Source organism: Leptonychotes weddellii, chromosome 9, assembly GCF_054177405.1.
Source record: "Leptonychotes weddellii isolate Sample4059 chromosome 9, ASM5417740v2, whole genome shotgun sequence".
Lineage (NCBI taxonomy): Eukaryota > Metazoa > Chordata > Mammalia > Carnivora > Phocidae > Leptonychotes > Leptonychotes weddellii.
The window spans coordinates 4,056,529-4,076,644 of record NC_138377.1 but is presented as its reverse complement, the minus strand read 5'-3'; the positions used below and the strand labels follow the sequence as shown (position 1 = coordinate 4,076,644).

General features: G+C 50.4%; 2 protein-coding genes across 6 annotated transcripts in view; both read left to right on the top strand.

Moving 5' to 3' along the window:
* Positions 1-20,116, top strand: part of LOC145723362 (echinoderm microtubule-associated protein-like 1) — a 433,105-nt gene that overhangs the window by 270,322 nt on the left and 142,667 nt on the right. The window lies entirely within an intron of this gene.
* EVL (Enah/Vasp-like) overlaps positions 1-20,116 on the top strand; it is a 143,772-nt gene that overhangs the window by 88,417 nt on the left and 35,239 nt on the right. For all 3 annotated transcript variants that reach the window (XM_081829945.1, XM_081829942.1, XM_081829944.1), the window contains exons 2-3: positions 3,438-3,606; positions 10,177-10,354. In XM_081829945.1, coding sequence (XP_081686071.1) covers positions 3,438-3,606; positions 10,177-10,354 — 347 coding nt within the window. The remainder of the gene's footprint in view (positions 1-3,437; positions 3,607-10,176; positions 10,355-20,116) is intronic.

Genomic DNA, 20,116 nt, shown 5'->3' with positions numbered 1-20,116 from the left:
AGTCGTGGGACCCAGATGCTAAGGGAACACGTGTCAAAGCGGGACTCACTGGAGGAGAGTGACTGGCATGACAAGGGTGCTTGCAGCTCTGTCCTGTGGATAACGACGGGTGGGAGGACGAAGGTGTCCCTTTAGCTGTCCAGTGGGCTGTCACGGCCTATCCAAAACACCTTTGTAACTGGAGGACAGTGAGTGCAGTGTCGCTCAGAACAAGGCGGGACGGCCTCACAGCTAAAACCACGTCACAACAAAATGGTCTGCTTTGGAGAGCAGTTTCTTTTGAAGGCTTAGTCTGCCTGCATGTAGGGCTGCTTTAGAAGGCATGCCACATGGGACGCGACAGTGTCCTCTCTAGGCCCTGAGACTCTGCAGTGAGCGTTGATTAAGCATCTACTACGTGCCAGGCCCTGGGCCCGCAAAGAACGAGACAGGCATGCCCCACCTGCCCTATAGCAGGGCATGTCACTTTGAGTGTTCCAAGAGGCAGACACCAAGACCCTTCAGATGATTAGGGTGCAAGAGATTTATGGGGAATCGTCAGTGAAGGACAGAGGGAGCAGGCAGGGGGAGCCTCAGGCCATGAGGCAGGTCTGCAGTGTGTGAAAGAAGGAAGGGCACAAGGGCTGAGTGAGAGGCATCTCAGGCTGATGGGGGGCCCCGAGTGCAGGTTTCCCCTGTGGAAGAGCCACATGTCAGGCAGGAATGAGCTGGCTCCATCAGCCCTGCTATGTTAGTCATTGGTAGAGAGTGGCCCAGAGAAGCATGGCCTCTTCTGCATGCCTCGGGGAGGTTGGGGGAAGGGGAGGCGGCAGCAGGGACGTTGGTCAGCTCTGCTCCCAGAACAGGTTCTCTGTTTTTTTTAAGATTTTATTTATTTATTTGACAGAGACACAGCGAGAGAGGGAACACAAGCAGGGGGAGTGGGAGAGGGAGAAGCAGGCCTCCCCCTGAGCAGGAAGCTGTATGCGGGGCTCAATCCCAGGACCCGGGATAACGACTGAGCCACCCAGGCGCCCCACACAACAGGTTCTCTTGAAGGAGATCTGAAGGGCGCACTTCAGTGGCTGCCACACAGGGGTTCTAGAAAGCGTTGCCCATCACACCATATCTTCCCAATTTGCTTCCCCAGAATCCTCTCAAGGGCTTCCATGGTCACATGCCAACAGGTGGTAGAGCTGGGATTTCAGCTCAGATCCCTTGGACTTATGATATGAAGTCAATGTTGTGCTGCGTATCTCGAGATCTCTCCTAGCTCCTGAGAGCATCAGGAACACACACCTGCTTGCCTGTTCACGGCTAGCCACGGAGTGTGTGAGCAGCCGTAAGTGACACAGTTTAGCCCACAACTTGACCTGTGCTCAGTTCACATTGGGATGGAACCATGATTTGAGCCAAGGTCTGTCTGCTTCTGTGGACAGTCTCCTCTCACTTCTGCTAGACTTCATGAGAACAGGGCCCCAAAGACATAGCCAGAGGAGGAGAACTCCTCCTAAGTATAGTCTTTTGAGAAATACATGGTTTCAGGCTGCCAGACTCAGAGAAGTCAAAGCATAGCCACATTTTTGTTTTTTTCTTTTTTCTCCCTCCTTCTGGGAGGACCCACGCCTATTTTGATCATCACTGATTTCCCCTTAAATATTTGTTGAATGAGTGACGAATTATGGGGGTGGGGGGAAGTAGCACAGTTGTACAACCAAAACCTTACAATTCACTCCCGATACATCTGCCCACCACAGAGCTCTCACACGGCGTGTCGGCTGCCATCAAGCACATGCGAGACTCCCGAACCCCAGAGCACAGCTGGGGGGCCAGCAGGAAATTGGAGGCCCAGCACTGGCACATTAAGTCAGTGGCTGGACAGCCATGAAATGTGTGTAGAGGTTCCTGTAAAGCCAAGTGGAGGAAGACATGTGGAAAGGCTAATAAATGCACCGGACACAACATTGCTGTTAAGATTATAAGTCTACACACCAGATGGCCCACTGTCCAAGTCACATGGCAGCTGGGTCATGAGGAAGCTCAGGCCTTTGGAACGCTTAGGAACTGACTGTGTAGGCCACGTTGAGGTTTCCAAGTCACTGAGGGCTCATCCCATAGAAACCACTATTTTGTCCCCCAACCATTGGGGGTGGGGAGAAGGATCGTTGTCAAATATTTCGTTTTCCTGTCTTCTTAAATATGGTAAAGTGGACATAACGTGATTTTTTCTCAACTACTGAGTCTCATCATTATGATTATCTGTTACTATACACACCTTTGCTTCTATATTAATTGGCCTCAATTTGTTGGGCTTTAAATATTGTTTCTGATTCTTCAATTGTATTTGTATGACCTCCCTTTCTGATAACCACCGCTCCTCACTGTTGTGGGCGTGCCTGCCTATAACAAGCATGCCTTGCCTTTTCAATTTGGGCATTCTCATATGCTAGAGACTAAGAAACTACATGTTCAAGAATATCTGGCTCGGGCGCCTGGGTGGCTCAGTCGTTAAGCGTCTGCCTTCAGCTCAGGTCATGATCCCAGGGTCCTGGGATCGAGTCCCACATCGGGCTCCCTCCTCGGGGGGAAGCCTGCTTCTCCCTCTCCCGCTCCCGCTGCTTGTGTTCCTGCTCTCGCTATCTCTGTCTCTGTCAAATAAATAAATAAAATCTTTAAAAAAAAAAAAAAAAAGAATATTTGGCTCATGTGCGAATGAAGAGGCCAGTGGGCTCTGAGAGACTCCCTCTGAACACCCTGATCATGACCATTTTGTCTCTCCAGGGGCTTCTAGTGTTTCTTCCCTGGTTTTCTGTCATGCTCTGAACAGATGAAGTTGTTTGCGAAGTGTCTTCAACGAAGTTTGGTGCAGCTGTCTATTTAGTTTTATATATATCGCTGTGTTCTGTAGAAGGTCATCTAATCATTTTGTTGTCTACATAGCTTGTAGGATACTATCCTGACATAATATCATAAATAGAACATTTTGTTGGATGTTGTGAAGAATATTATCTATATCATGTGCTTTAGAGTCGACAGAACTGGTTGGAAATCCCAAATTTAATCCCTGAATACCTTGTGAATTTGTATAAATCTTCCCAAGTCTCTGAGCCACTCTTTTCTCGTCTACAAAATGGGGGCAGTGAATGGCTGTGTCCTGAGTCATGACACTTAGGTGCTTTAATGCAGTGTCTTACCTAACGCAGGGCCTGGAAGCACTTTCTCCCTGAGAGGAAAGCTGTTAAGTCTTTTCTAAGCTATGGAAGATATTGGCACAGAACCTCCTCTCTGCTCCCCGTGGTCTTTGGAGAATGAAATTCATCTCCTCAGAGACCAGCCCTTCCAGAAACAGTTGGACGCTCTCTGTATCGAGGAGCACTTGCCTCTCTTTCAGAAGAGGGAAAGCCCGCATCCATCCCTTACAGCTGAGGCTGACGCTTAGCTTTTCTCTTGGTCTGCAGTGAACAGAGTATCTGCCAAGCCCGGGCTTCCGTGATGGTCTACGATGACACCAGTAAGAAATGGGTACCAATCAAACCTGGCCAGCAGGGATTCAGCCGGATCAACATTTACCACAACACTGCCAGCAACACCTTCAGAGTCGTCGGGGTCAAGCTTCAGGATCAGCAGGTGAGCACTGGAACAACAGGCCAGACCTGGGCCTACCCCCCCCACCCCACCCCCACACACACGTATAGTGAAAAGAGATTAGAAAAAAATAAGGTCAGGATTTGGAGTCGGAAGATCTGGGTTCACATTCTGCCTGCGTGTTCTCATACTCCAAGGTAGGAGACCGTGAGCACGCTATCTTTTCTGAACTTCATTTTTCACATCTGTCTTATAGAGACAGTAATCCACACGCTGTGTGCCTCACTGTGTTATGATCATATTAGAATAAAATAATGGATGGGAAACAGCTGTGAAAATGATACTCCAGGGCTGTGTTAATGTCTCCTTCCGCCTGCACAACTGTAAGTGACATGCTGTGAAGACGTTTGGTTCCTCAGCCCCCAAGTCTTTGGAAAGAATATCGAGATGATCTGGGGGCACCTGGATGGCTCAGTTGGTTGGCGTCTGATTCTTGGTTTCTGCCCAGGTTGTGATCTCAGGGTCGTGGGATCAAGCCCCGAGTCAGGCTCCATGCTGGGTGTGGAGTCTGCTTGAGATTCTCTCTCCCTCTTCCGCTGCCCCTTCCACTCATGCACTCTCTCTCGCTCTCTCTGAAATAAATAAATCTTAAAAAAAAAAAATGATTTGAAGAATCTGGGATCATTTCTGTCCCTAAGGGTACCTCCCGGGCAAATCAGACAAGATTGTGAGTGTACCCAGTAAGTCTCTGTGCAAACACAAGTCCAGCTCTGTCAGAAGTAGCTGTGGGCACATAACTAAGAGTAATCTGACGTGACACGGACTGAAAGAGAGACTTGGAGGAAGGGATTGTGTAGCTTCACCACAGTGACTTTGGTTACTACTTCACGGTTCTGCCTCTAGCTCTCAGAGGTCGACAAGGACATTTTTAGCAGTGAAATTAACAGTTCTGCGGTCTCAGCATTTATGAAAAACCCCTCCTGGCATCCTTTGTTGGTCAAGGCCTTGTTAAATTGAGCAGCAGGTTAGCTGCTAACTCTGTAAGAATCAGCACGTTAGCAATTAGAAAACAAAGAACAAAAACTTGGGACTCTATTTTTAGTGTGTTGCCTGTTGAATGGGTTTCTGCTTTGGCCAAAACGGCCCTGTTAAGTTTCAGATTCTTGTAGCTGAAAGGGACGCCCCGCTTCAGGACCCCTGGTGAAAGGTCCAACCTGGAACTCTTGGTACCTTCAGAGGTATCGCTTCCCCTTGTCAATGAGCCTTACTGGTAGGAAGGTTTCTCTAGAAACCTTCTGGAAGCTGCTTCCCTGTTCTTCCAATGCATTGGTTCTGTCTCTGCCTTTTAGAGGTATGCTGTGCTGTATATTGCAGGGTATATATGGGGACAGTTATGGTGACAACCAGAAGCATCCACTCGTTTCCCTAACACCCATGGACGCAGGCCGGCCGGGCAATACCTCCCTGCTACGTGCCTTTGACAGAAGGTCCATGGCCTAGTGCGGCTCCTGGATCACAGTGGGTGTTCCCTGAGTGATTGCTTTTATTGGGACAAGTTTCCCCGCCCTTCGCACCTCATGGTTGCCCTCCAGGGCACACTAGGAAGCCAGCACGGTGTGCTGGAAATGCCACGGCACCGGAGAACCAGATTCCCTGCAACCGACATGCGCCGTGTTCTTAGAGGAGCCTCGGCACCTCACTGCCGCCCTCAGCAGAAGCCACACGCCAAAGCTCGGACTGGCGGCAGTCCTCAGTGGCCTCCTGGGTAAATTCGGAGGCTGTGTTGACTCTAGTTAACTAAGAGACTCCCAGAGTCTGACAGAGAAGTTACCAGCACAGCCTTCCACTTGGAATTACATGTTCAAGAGACAGGCTCCTAGAGTGTGGTTGAGACTCTTTTCCCCAAATGGATGAGGTGTACATACATACATAGTGACATACATATGTACATGTATATGTACATACATACATGTGTATACATACATAGCAACATACAAGGGATTCTTAGTAAGCCAAGGTATTAGAGAAGGTGGCAGGAAGCCAGGTCCACAGTAGCTTCTGTGGACCTCGGGAGAAAAGATTGATTTTCACAGATCTATTTTCCAGTCTATATGGACTGCAAGGTCAAACATTTTATGATGTTTTAATGATGATTTGATGTTGACAAGGTTAGGTACTGCCCTGCTGGCCTGCACCCATGGGTGTTAGGTTTAAAACCAACTCGGGATATCTTACACATTTAAGGTGCTTTATGGTTCGTAGAACACTTTTCATGTCTACTATTTCAGTCTCCCAGGAACCCCAGAGGATAACAGTATTAGCATTTATCATCCCCATTTTGCTAAATAGGTAGGTGTAAAAGCAGGTGGTCATTTGTGGAGGAAGGGACTAGTACATTGTAGTATCATTAGCTACAGGCTAACCGAAATCTCACATTACAGGTGAAAAAATATCAAAAGATTTTTAGCTTGGAATGAGTTATGGCCACGAAAAACGTTAGTGAGTTTCCAGGCTGAATTAACAGTAGAGGTCCAGAAGAAGCGAGATTATAGTCCTGCTCTGCTGTGCACTGGTCAGACTACACCAAGAACGTTGGGACCGAACACAAGTGCCACAAGCTGGACTCTGTAAGGGGAAGGGCGTCTGGTCTGGTGAGAGGTCTGCCAGCAGCGTCCCCTGTGGAACAGCTGAAGGGGGCACAAGAGATACTTCCTAGGAGAGAAGAAAACTGAAGAGGGCAGGGCCACCATCCTCAAACCTCTGATGGGCTGTGTGGGGAGGAGAAGGCATGCTTTTCTTTGTACCCTTGAGACAGGGCTAGGAATACTGTGTGGACACTATCAGGAGGAAGATAGGAGCTCCATGGGGCGCCTGGGTGGCTCATTCGTTAAGCTTCTGCCTTCGGCTCAGGTCATGATCCCGGAGTCCTGGGATCGAGTCCCACATCGGGCTCTCTGCTCCACGGGAAGCCTGCTTCTCCCTCTCTCACTCCCCCTGCTTATGTTCCTGCTCTCGCTATGTCTTTCTCTGTCAAACAAACAAATAAATAAATAATAAATAATAAATAAATAAATAAATAAATAAATCTTTAAAAAAAGGTAGGAGCTCCATGGCCGGAAGCACGTTCTTCCACGCACACTGTTGGAGGGTGGACTGCGTTGCTTTGCAAGCCCACAAGCTAGCTCTAGGCCGCTTGGTAAGAATTTTGGGAAGGACATGCTTTCATTGAAGGGTAGAGATTGGAATGAGATGAGACCTCAGAAGCCTTCACCAACCAGTGGGTTCTAGGGGTTTTTTTGTTGTTTTTTTTTTAAGATTGATTTATTTATTTGAGAGAAAGAGTGAGAGAGCGAGCACAGGGTTAGGAGAAGAGGGAGGAGAAAGAATCTCGAGCAGACTCCCCGCTGAGTGTGGAGCCCAACACGGGGCTTGATCTCATGACCCTGAGACCATGATCTAAGCCAAAATCAAGTGTTGGATGCTCAACCAATTGAGGCACCCAGGCGCCCCAAGGGGTTTTAGATCTAGGTGAATGTGTTGGTCAGGAAGATTGTTTTCCACCATTAAGCTTCTTTTTTTTGTAGGGGGTTCTTGAGTACTTGTACTCAGAGGCCTCAGAGGCATGCTGGACAGCGTTTGGAGTTGCAGAGCCTTTCCTTGAAAGACAGGAAAGGCCCTCTCCTCAGTCCTACACCCCTCCCCCAAACATGGTACCTGTGGGCTCTTGAGCAAAAAAAGAAGGACCTTTTAAAATAAGTTTATCCTGGGGCGCCTGGGTGGCTCAGTCGTTAGGCGTCTGCCTTCGGCTCAGGTCATGATCCCAGGGTCCTGGAATTGAGCCCCGCATCAGGCTCCCTGTTCAGCGGGAAGCCTGCTTCTCCCTCTCCCATTCCCCCTGCTTGTGTTCCCTCTCTCGCTGTGTCTCTCTCTGTCAAATAAATAAAATCTTTAAAAAATAAACAAATAAATAAAATAAGTTTATCCTGGGGTGCCTGGGTGGCTCAATCGGTTAAGCATCCAACTCTTGATTTCGGCTCAGGTCATGATCTCAGGGTCGTGAGATCAAGCCCCACATCAGGCTCCACACTGAGGGTGGAGCCTGCTTGGGATTCTCTCTCTCTCCCTCTGGCCCTCCCCTCCCCCCTGCTCACAGACTTTCTCTCTCTCACACACTCTCACTCTAAAATAAAATAAAATACAATAAGCTTATCCTTCAGCAATTGTCCAGATCAGTCCTTCCAAAGCTTGGAGAATTATTTTTAAAATAAAGCTGATAAGGACACAGGCTGAACGTGGGAGAGTGGAAAAAGGCAAACCTTACAAACACCAGAAGGACAACCTACAAACCAGAAGGAGCTGGTGTGAGTATATTAATGTTAAATACAGTAGGCTTTAAGACAAGAAGTATTACTAAAGGTAAAGAAGGACATTTTCAATGATGAAAGAGTCAATTGAAAAGGAAGACCTAACAATCCTAAATTTGTACACATCTAATATCTTCAGATATATAAAGCAAAATTGGACAGCTCTAAAGGCAGAAATAGACAAATCCAGAAGCAGAGTTGGAGGTTCTAATCACCCAAGGTTCATAACCTCCAAGAAACTGATTGAACAAGTAGAAAGAAAGTAAAGAGATAAAAAATTGACCTAATTTACATTTATGGAAACTACAGCCAACAATGGTAGAATATACAGTCTTCTCAAGTATGCACCGAACATTTACTGAAATAGACAATCTGCAGCAGTCGTGACACACTGGAGTCTTCTTTAATCTTGCTTCAAGATCTCTTAGCCATTCTTGATATAATGTGGTTTCCAGACCTCGTTCCATTGAAAACATTTCCTTCCAGCTTGCTCTGGTTTTGTAATGTCCACTAAAAGTGCAGCACCAGAAACGGAAACGCTTGAACACAGAACTGCTATGGTCTTCCTGTGGCAGAAAGGAACAGGGTCTGCTGCCTCCCTCTGGTCTCTACACCACCATGAGTGTGCTCTCCTCTTAAGAGCATTTTAACCTGAGGTCACTATGCTCCTTACCATGCATACATGCCACAAAACCTCCAGCCGTTTTCCTGAGGATCTGGAGCTAAACCTAGAGAACCACCCCAGGAACCTGGGTATAGATGCTGGCCAAAATTTCCTTGTGTCAAGATGTGAAACAATTGCATTTCTTTAGCTGATTCGGCTCACCTGCTCACTCGCGTGCACTCTCTCTCTCTGCACTATAGGATGACCCAAACCCACCTTTCACCTGGCCAAGACCTAGAAAAAAAGCTGTTCTGGATATTGGCCATATTTGCTGTCCTCTGGCCTTACTCAACAGCGCAGCCGAATGGAGAGTAGAAGAGAGTGGTAAAGCCGAGGTCACGTCTTAGTGCCCAGCCCACTAGCAAGGTGGCTTGGCCACGTCCCTTTGCATCTCTGAATCTTTTCCTGAGCTCCCCTTCCTGACCGGGGCGGGGGTATAGGAGACAGAGCTGTCTCCAGCTTCAGATCCCAGAACCCTGGAACCTCAGAGCCAGAGGAGGTCTGAGCAGTCCTCCTAAACATCTCCTAAAGCAGGTCCTTCCCACCACATTGCCCCCAGGCTCTGGCAGACTCTGTAGGGAGCTCGCCATGTCCCTAGCACTCACTGACAGCCTACCGTGTGCTCTCCCAGTGGGCCATGGGGGTGCCGGGCCACAGTCAGGGCACACGTATCCCTGCTTTCCAGGCCAGAAAACTGATGGCTCGTAAGTCCTTGAGGTTGGTTCACACGACTCCGAGTAGAATAACCACTCCAGGCCTCCCCCTGCCTTCCCTGAGCCATACTTACTACGTCTCACCTTGAAGAACTTGGAAGTCCTTCTCTGTCAGATGTCGGAGAGAGTAGCTCCAAGCTCAGGCCGACCTGAAGCAGCTGCCGCGACTGCTTGGGAGCCCCCGAAGCTCTGGGCTTGGCCCTGGTCTCCTTTCCCTTTCCTCGCTGGGCCTGGCTTTTTCCTTGCAGACAGTTGAGGTTTGTTGATTGACTTACAATGCTGTGCATTTGTGTGGTACATTAACTTTTCTGACCTATCCTTTTAATTAGTAACCCATTTATTAATGCATCCTAAGTACTAGACACTGTGCACACGGCCATGGGAGGCACAGATAGGGCTAGAAGACTCCTGCCGTTAGGGTCTCCATGCCTAGAAATCTAGATGAGGTACGCATCGCAGTGTGGCCTTCCTGGTAACCCCACTAGGTTGGTAAAGCATTGTTACCCCCATTTTATAATTGGAGAAACTGGGCCCCTAAGAAGTGCCGTGACCGCCTTGGGTGACATGGCTGGGAGGAGGGACCAGCCCCTGGACTCTGGGAACCTGACTCCCAGCTCAGGCCTCTCATCTGGAGGGCGTGACTGCCACATTGCTAGTGAGATGAAATAGCTGGTTCTCAAACCCTCACCGTTCTGTAGGTCATATTGAAAAGCTGCCTGGCCGTGCTGTCACCTTCTCCTGACCCCACCCCACCTCCCTGTCCTCTGCTAGCCCCAGGGGACACAGTATCCCTGCCCTGGAGCCGCGCTCTCCAGCTCACTTACTTACCTCGTATTTATTTACACGTATTTCTGTCTCTTTTCCCCTCCAGGTTGTGATCAATTATTCAATCGTGAAAGGGCTGAAGTACAATCAGGCAACGCCGACCTTCCACCAGTGGCGAGATGCCCGCCAGGTCTACGGCTTGAACTTTGCAAGTAAGGAAGAGGCGACCACGTTCTCCAATGCCATGCTGTTTGCCCTGAACATCATGAATTCCCAAGAAGGAGGTAAGTGGGGCTTGGTCTCGGCAGAGATCCCTCTCCTTGACCTGCGCCCTCCCCCGGCTCCCTGGTGTCCCAGCCCCACAACCGCGTCGGGCTGATGTTCCGTGGGTTCTCAGAGAGGCCTGCTGCCTGACTCCAGCCTGAAGGGACATATTAACAGTTTGAAGGAAGAGAGAATGGTGTTCACATCTTCTTGCCATTTGTGAGATACAACTTTGTACTGGTGTGTTCCTGAAGCTAAATATCCTGATATGTTTTACATGTGTCATCTTCCTTCTGTATTCTAGAATATGTATTTAGCAGAGGTGGGAGGAAATGAGCAACAATTTAATGTTGAATTCAAGCATTCATGTTGTTAATGAACTTTTACTAAATATTTACTGAGTGTAAGAAACTGGCCAGACAGAATAGGTAAGAAATGAATAGATGACATCCTTCTGCTCAAGACACGCCTGAGTAGATAGATTCGTAAACTGCTAACACCTGGGTCGTGGTGAGTGCTCCAGCCAGGTATGGGTGGACTACTTAGGGAACACAGAGAGAGACATCTGGGCTGCGGTTTGGAAGGGCGAGGAGCTTACAAGGCAGAGGAGGGACAGCAAAGGCATCCAGGCCTGAAAGCCCAGCGTGTGTGGGGAGAGTGCCCTACAGTGTTTCTGGGGCCTCAGGCACACACAGGAAAGAAGCCGGACATGAAACTTCACAGCGAAGGGCCCCAAGGACCTAGAAGACCATGGGCAGGCTTGATACTTGGGGTAGACAGTGGGCCTGGGGGAGGGAGCAGGGCAGGGTGGGGCTAGCAAAAGTTCCTAAGCAAGGCAAAAATGCATGTGGCTTTTATTGGAAATTCGCAACCTTAGCTTCAGAGGGAACACAGAAGCCTTCCAGGGTCCAGGTGTCTTGACGTCCACGGATACGGTCCTGCGCTTTGCTAGAGGTCTTAACCTTGGTAGAGCTAGTAGAGAACAGGGTTTACGTTTGAGTCCTGGTTCTGCCACACTCTGGCTGAGGATCCTTTGGACAAGTTACTTCATTTCCGGGGCTTCAGTTGTCTTACCTGTCAGATGGCAGTGATAGAGGGTGGCTTTTAAGTTTCATTGGGCAGAGTGTACAATACTTAGCAGGCTGCCCGACACACAGCAGTCACCCGGTGTTGGCACTTGTCCGTAGTGTCACGGGGGCCAGGGTGGCCGCTGCCGGCATCAGGGTGGGACGTGGGGGATGTGGTACTTAGAGGGAGATGGCTTTTATAGGCCTGTTGGGCCTGATAGATGGCAGCTTTGGGACCCAATGTGAACCCTAGGAGAATTTTTCTAAGTAAATAAAGGACACGTTTTGAGTATGCTCCCCATGGGTCAGGTCACACACAGAACGGGGGCTTGTGTTCTCCCCACCTCAGCAAGGCTCCACGGTTTGTGGGAGACTTGGGACACATGGTGGGGAAGCTGCCCGAGCACAGCTGTGTTGAGTGACAGGAGCATGTTTATTAAACTGTTTTCTACCCAAGAGCCTTGTACTTCCTGGTGAAGTGAACGGGGTTTAAGGTTTCTGATCTGAACCACCTCGCCTGCCCCAGGATGTGAGAGCTCAGCTTTATTTGATCTGCAGAGGTGGACACATTGAGGGTCAAAAACAAAGTTTTAATTTAATCAGACAACTAACCCTTGCGAAGCAACTGCTCATTAAATAAAAACTACTAGTTGCTTTATTAAATTTACTATAGTCACAGGGATATTAGCTAATACAACCCTCATTTCCAAACGAGAAACCTGTGATCTTTATGAGGAAGTCACTCGCCCGTGGCAGCTAGGAACTCCGACCTCCTCTGCCTCCTTTGGGCTGGATGGATGCCCTTGCTGGGGTAAGGGTGGGCCCACCGTGTGAGGGAGGCCTCATTGGCAGCTCGCACCGTGAGTAGCAGGGGCCTGTCCCAGTGCATTGGCCGAGGCCCCATCTCCTGCTTCTGCAGGTATGACCTTTGGTGGAAGGAGATCCAGGCCCGCTGAGCGAGTTTTGCTTTTCCTTCGCCTGAGGTGTGACCTACTGGCTGTGCAGCAGCTGGGGGTGTGCGGCTCAACGAGCTTTTATACGTGTATATGCCAGCACCCCCCCCGCAGGTCCCCAGAGAGACCATAGCCCTCCCACCTGTCCCCCCAGGACAGGGGGACACCAGCTCTGAGACGACAGAGCTGTTCTGCCTGTGTTTGAACTTCCTTGTGTGTGTACTTCCTACGGTGTGCACTTTGTACCCAATCTCTCTCCCTCAGCATTGTGTTTGCGGGAGTCACCCGGGGAAGGGTTCACCTCTCCCACTGGCTGCCTGGGACTGCCGTGTGCCCCTGCATGGTGAGGCTGTGCCACGTGGACCCACCCACCTCTGTCCACCGGCCACTGCAGAAGGCCCCATGCTGCCAGATCACTGTGCTGTTTTCTAGTGAATGCCCTCTGTGTCGGGGAATCCCAGCCCACCCGCCCTTGGTGGGAGGCAATTGGCTGTAGCGTAAAAAGCATTTGTTGGGGGGCAGCTAGATCTTATATTAAGTCTTTGTTCTGCCACCTGTGGCCCTGGGATAATAGACCCAACTTCCCAGGGTTGTTACGAAGATTCATTTTGAGATGTTGATAAAGCACTTAGCATCTGGTGCCTGGTATGTGATAGGAGCGCAAATAATATTGGTTCTTTGGCTTTTGTTCTTGTTAAACGTGGTCATTTTCTGTAAGCTTCAGTTTCCTTCCTGGTAACATAGGATTATCGGTCCCACTGCAAAGCTGCGGAGAGGACTCAAGGGCCCAGTCGGTGCTCTCCTGCAGCTCCTCCCGCCCCTCGCTGGCAGGCCTCACCCCCTGGCAGGCCTGTGGGCTTGTGCCTTCTAAGACTCGGTGTCTCCTCATGTTGAGTCCTGCTGGGCATTTCCCACCTCCACCTCCGCGAGTGGGGGCCCCTCTGGGGTCTTTAGAGCCTGGCAGATACCAGATGCCTACATACAAACCTGAAAGTCACCCGTCAGAGCAAACCGTGGATGCCGAGCACTGTGTAGCGAATGGTCTTCACGCCCCCTCCTCTCCCCTGACTCTCCCCACAGCCCTGCTAGAGGAGGGCCCAGATGACGTCTAGGTTAGCAAGCTGAGGTTCAGGGAGGAAGGTGACTTCCCTGTAATTCCACCCCAGAGCTGTGCTCACTCAGCAGTCTGCACTGTCCGTGTGCTGAACACCGGCAGAGAGCCACGAGCCTGTGCTCCTTCTTTGTTCCTTCCTGCCTCTCTCCACCTCGTGGGGCTCACTGTCGGCCAGGATTCTCAAAGGTATTCTAGAGAAAGAATGGGCACAACACAGTCCTATTTGTGCTGCCTCATGCCTACATGGAAGTGATGGTCAGGCACAGGACCCTTGGAAGATCTGCTTACTGACATCGTTCCTTGTAGCCACAAAATCCATTTTTCTTCAGCAGCGCCTTACAGAGACTCATTCGTCAACTTCAGGCCCCAACCCAGAGAGCCTAAAGTCCATTTAGCAAGTAAAATAAATAAATAAAGTAATCGCCCGGGAGCTCAGTGGCTTCAGTTCCCTGGGTGGAGGACAGGGGTGCAAAGCCAGCTTAGGGTTCTCTTGGGGACCCGCCATCTCTGGGTTCAGGGATGATCCCAGTGGCCGGGGGCAATCACTGGGTTATTGGGGCTTTTTCTGCAGGAACTGACGTGTGGAGGTGCTTTTGGGGGGCGGGAGAAGGTGGCTGTCTTAGGAGCACTACCTCCGTGTAGCCCCCGTCGGGGAAATGTTGGGTTCCTCCTCGCTGTGGTCACCGCTGTCCGTGCAGGTTGCTGGCCCCTGCTTTTCACCGAGCTTGGCTCGCACACTGTAAGGCTCAGCTTTTCTGGGGTTCTGGATGCTGCGTCACGGGGTGTGATGGCCAAGGATGGTGCCTGTGCTAAGGTAGGAACTCAGAGTGAGGCTTCTTTGGCCTAGTTGGATGACACAGAGTAATAACAATAGTATCTATACTTTCTCTTAAAAGCCTGGGCACTTTGTTTTTTACCAGGCTACCTCTGCCACATGCCCCTTCCCTGCCCTTCTCAAGGAGAGGTCCGCACTAATCAAACAGCCTCGGGTGGGGGGGTGAGGGCCACAGAAAGACCTTATCTGGCTAAGGAAGTACTTCCTTACACTCTAAAGTGCTTATAATTTGGCTTCTGTCCCCAGGAGATAATTACGCAGCTACTGTTACACACATCCACGGGGACGGGGAGGCGGGGGCACGGGAGATTAAGAGAGGTAGCATGTCTGCCAGAACCTAGCGGTGGAACTGAGACACAAATTTCGGGCTTCTGGCTAGATATCCGGTGTTTTTTCTACAACTCCGTCTCAGGAGGTCATAGAGGAAGGCCAGCTGTGGTCTCCTCGCTTTGGGGATCGCAGGGGCTTGGGCTGGGCGGCGAGCACAGCTCATGGCACATTACAGCAGCTCACAGGATGGCCGGAGACTCGGGCTTCTGTGTCCTGGGTCCACATCATCACAACCCCTGGGTCACTGACGTCAGCTCCAGAAAGCATTTCCCTAGACTTGCTCTGGGTTCTGTCCTTAGTGGGAGCACACCACCACCTGGGTAATGCCAGTTACCGGGCGGGGGGGGGAGGAATGTTTACAGGCTGCACTCGGACACCCCAGCCTGGCTCGGCTTTCCTCCCCCTGCAGCGTATTCTCGGCAGATACCAGTTCACAGTTCAGTAGCCTTCTAAATGCAACAGCTTCTACATGCTTCTCTGTGAGCCTGCTTCCGACCCACCATGTAACCTTAAACATGGACCTCTCTGTGGGCCTCGGTTTCCCCATCTGGGGAAGGAGGGCTACAGACTTGAGCAGATCTCTGTAAATCCTAGCAGTTTTGTGCGCAGTGTCGGGCAGGAGGGAGTTCTCGTTCACCGACCATGTCGCTGTGACCCTTGCTGGGAGCAGGCAAGAGCCCTGTGCGGAAACCAGAGTGGAGGGATGCCCTCTTCACCTCTTGCAGGGCCCCTCCGCATCCGGGGTCCCTGAGTAAGTCGGTGCTTGGTTATCATGGAAAAGAGAAAATACAGACAAGCCAACAAAAGTGGCCTGTAATTCCACAACCCAGAGATGAGTGCTGTTGACACTCATATACATCCTTCCAGGACTTTTTGTGTTCATATGTGAGTGAATAGCTGTTCATCGGAAATAATGTGTACATACTGTCTGTAACCCTTTCACGCTTAGCACTAGGCTATGAATGTCTTTCCATGCCAAGACAGTCAGATCTTCACACCATCTGAGTGGCCAGAGTATCACATTTGGGTGCCGTAAGACGATGCACCATGATGTCGCCAGTCTTCTGCTTTTAAACCTAAAAGCTGTCCCCATTTTTCACTGTTACGTTCATGTAATGGAGGACCTTCTTGTACATTTACGTGAGTATTTGTATGCTTGCTGTGTGTCATACAGGTGCATCCTTGCACACTTGTCCAGTTACTTCTTGGGCATATTTCTGAGTCAAACAATATACACATTTTTAAAGCTTTGATCTGTTTTGCCAAAATGCCTCCCAGAATGAGTGTACTAGTTGATACTCTCCCTGGCACGCATGGCAGTCGCCCTCTGCCCCATCCTTCCCCAGCACTGGGCATTCACACTCTTGCTAATCCTAGTAAGCACAAGGCAAGGGAAAACGTATCCTTTCAGTTTGTGCTTTTGTTTGCTAGTATGGGTGAACATTTCGCGGACGTTAATTGGCAATTTCATTTTTCCGTTATTTGCAGCAGTGGATGTACTAGATGCAGGACAGCGTGGTCGAGCGTGGGCTTCCTGCACCTTTAGTCACACCTGCGTGACTTCCCACTCCCAAAGTGTGTGCATCCTCAAAGGACAACGGGATCTTGTATTTGCTTGGGCAGATGAGTGGAGGCAGTCTGGCGTCATGTGGTGGGAATCAGGCATGGGGTAGATCATAAATGCACCTTGCCCGGCAGGCCCCTGTGAAGTCGGGTCTGCGTTGTGTGTGTTTTAGGCATTGTTACTGTTCCTCGTGTCTGCACAGCCGCAGAATAAAATCCTCTCTTGCACTGTCTTTTATTCCCTGGACCTCTGCTTCCACTGGAGGAACTTGTTCAAGTTCAGTATCTAGAGTCGTGGTGGTAGGTCGCAGAGAGATTCCTTCGCTGTTCCTTCATCTGGCTTCTTAAAGGAGGGAAGGGTGATCTCAGAGTTAGAAGACCTAGAGTCTCCCAGAAGTGCAGATGGCAGGTGGGGTGGCTTCCCAGTTAGCACTGGCCCCCCTCACCCTTCTCCCTCTCTTCAAGGGGACGTCTGGCCAGGGCATTTCCCTACTGCCTGCTGGCCCTGGCACCCACCCTCCTACTGTCCCCTGCCTTAAAAATGGACAGAAACCAGAGAGGCGGGATTCCGTGGCTCTGGGGCTTGAGCAGGCTGGAAATGTTACCATTTTAAATTATCTCAGGAATATTTTTTAAAAGAAGAAAGGATACCAAGGAGCGCCTGGGCGGCTCAGTCAGTTAAGCATCCAACTCTTGATTTCAGCTCAGGTCATGATCTCAGGGTTGTGAGATTGAGCCTTGCATCCAGCTCTGCACTCAGTGGGGAATGTGCTCGAGATTCGCTCTCCCTCTGCCCCTTCCCCCGCCCCCACTCACGCTCGTGCTCTCTCTCTCATATAAATAAATAAATCTTTAAAAAAAAAAGAAGAAGAAGAAAGGATACCAAAAGTGACAAGAAGGGCACACGGAGAGCCTTCTGATGAGCTTGTGGTCTTTTCAAACGCTATGCAACCAGTAGAATAAGGGCACATAGCCAAGGACAAATCTAGAAAGGGCAGACATCACAGGGGTTGATGCCAAGCTTTTTCAAATATTGCTCCTTCCCTGGGGCTGTTTCTTTCCATCTCTACTTCTCCCAGCCCTGCCTTCCCTACCCTGCCCATCCAGCCCTGCCCTCCCTGCCCTGCCCATCCAGCCCTGCCCATCCCACCCTGCCCTCCCCAGCTCTGCCCTCCCCAACCCTGCCCATCCAGCTCAGCCCTCCTCCAGAAGCCCTCCTCCACCTTCTCAGCTCCCACCTCTGGCCTCTCTTTATTCATTCTTCCTTTTTTGTGCTTCCTTGTGTACTTACCTTTTCTCTCTCACTGGAACTCCTGTACGCCACCCCGCTCCCCAGTCTGCACCTCTCGTGCCCCTTTCCATGCTCCTGGAGCTTCCCTGTCCACGTTGCCTTTGCCAACGTAATGCTCAAGCCTGGCTGCTGTGAGAGGCAGGGTCACGTCCATCATGTCCCCAAAGCACCCCAGCACCTTCACCGTGCTTCCACATTCACAGCACCCAGAACAAGCTGTAGAGTGCTGAGTGCCTGAATGCACGCCCCTGAGAACAGGGGTCGCCTGTTTTCCATCTCTGTGCTCACAGCTGGGAGTCCAGTGCCCTCTGTGGTGTGAATCGTATAGGTATGGGGAGCAAGCTGCTTGATCTCTCTGTGCACAGGCTTCGGAACCGTAAAGATGGAATGTTAGTCATCACATCATGCCTCATGGGATGTCCTGAGGATTAGCTGTGCTCATCCCTATACAGTGCCCAGAGCAGTTCCTGACACACAGTATGTGCCCGATAAACATACGTTCTTTTAAAACCCCCTGTGATCTTTTCAGGGGGGCTGGGCTGGGGACGCAGGCGGGAGTTACCAGCCTCTGCGTTCCTCAGTCCCACCCAGAGGACTCTACTCTTCAAGTTCTTCTGTTTGTTGGGTGGTGGTTATTTGAATCTCCTTCCTCTCTGTCAAGCTCTTGGCCGTTACTTCTCAGCTTTGATCAGATCCCTGGCTTTGGTGCTCCTTTTCTTCTATTTGTTAATGCTGACAATTCTGTCCCAACCCATGAGTTATTTCCCAGGTCATGCCTCCCAATTGGTGGCATTGGCCCCGTGGTTTGTTCGTGAAAATCCCAGGGAACGTGATGCTGTCTGCTGCAGTGGCCCATGTGTGTCAGCAGGAGGCCCCCCGCACCCCAGCAGGGTGCAGTGCTCCGGGCCGCTGCAGGGTCTGCTCCCCTCGGTTCTCACCCCTCTTTTTCCCTCTCCGTGGACAACTTTTCATAATCCTTGAGAAGCTCCCGTTATGGTGGGCATGAAGTAGCTACGCATTCGTTAAAAGTCATAGGAACGAAAACAGGAATAGTAGTGATCTTTGTTCTGTACTGTTGGGGTCTGGTGCTCATTGGAGACAGCACCTCCTGAATGATTCCCGGATGTACCCCGGGGAAGAGATGCAGCCACTCCCTCGGAAAACCACCCGTGCAGGTAAATTACTCCCTCGCTGAGCTACGTGTTTATATTTACTTATATTTAGAAATGAGCTTAGGGGCGCCTGGGTGGCTGTCAGTTAAGTGTCTGCCTTCGGCTCAGGTCATGATCCAGAGTCCTGGAAGCGTGGCGTGTCAGTTGTCCTCCCGAGGTCTCTTACCAGGCTAGCGGCCGGTCACAGCCCTTTCTGTGTGGCGCTGGGTGAGCTGCCGTCCGTTCAGGGACTAAGAGGCCGTGGTGCTGGGGAAGTCAGCAAACCTGGATGCTGGGCCTGGCATAACACTTAACCGACAGGCACCCTGAGCCAATCAGTTCCCTTCTCTGGGCCTCAGACTCTTCGTCTGTAAGGTGGGTGGCATGTGTGCCTACCAGCGGGGTAGTGTGGGGAGGTAATGGGTGTGGACAGCTTCTGAGGCATCCTGCACAGCACAGGTATGAAGGTCTGTGTTGGTGATCAGCTTGGCCAAGTCCCACTAAGTAAGGAAAGTGTCTCTCCTGTTCAGTGTCTGAGTTCTGGGAACACCTGACCCTCCAGGAGTTCGCTTGAGCCTGTGGAGGAGCTGGGCCTAGACATTAGGAGTCCGGTTCTTGGCCCAGTCCACCACGGCCTTCCACGTGACTTCAGGCCAGCTCTAGCCCTCATGTAGTCTAGAGCTGTAGTGGCGGGGCTGGACTAGACAAGCCGTTCTCAGCAGGGACAGCTGAGACACAGGGACTCGGTGACGAGTGCTGGACATCTTGCAGTGTGCACGGCAGGCCTTTGCATGTCCCACTGAGCACATGGAGGTAAAAAACTTTATCTGAGCCAGAACTTAGCTCTGTTTTAAGAAAAAGTACTCCTTTTTCCTTTAATCAGGTTTAATGTGCTGAATTTTCTAGGAATGTAACTACCACATACTTCAAAAGAAAATTGTGCTTTATTTTGTTTGTAACTTTACCAAGAATTATTTTCTGTTTGGGGAGCACTGTCACTTGAGAGATTGTTCGTCATCCAGCCGGCTCCCCTTGGTCACTGTGAGTCTGGGCAAGGTGCAGGCATCGAGCGACCGCGTCTTCTAGTGTAGCCAGGACTGGTGCTTACAGCTTGCCGTGTGCGCTTTGTTACGAATCATTCCTCTCTTCCTCTCCTTTACAGTACACTGAAGGCATTATTTTTTTTCTAATTTATGTAGGTAGGTTATACAACCTATGACTCTCACTGACGATAACACAAGGAACATTATAAAATGTTTGTAATAAGAAGAGGCTATTGAGGGGCGCCTGGGTGGCTCAGTTGGTTAAGCAACTGCCTTCGGCTCAGGTCATGATCCTGGAGTCCCGGGATCGAGTCCCACATTGGGCTCCCTGCTCGGCAGGGAGTCTGCTTCTCCCTCTGACCCTCCTCCCTCTCATGCTCTCTGTCTCTCATTCTCTCTCTCTCAAATAAATAAATAAAATCTTTAAAAAAAAAA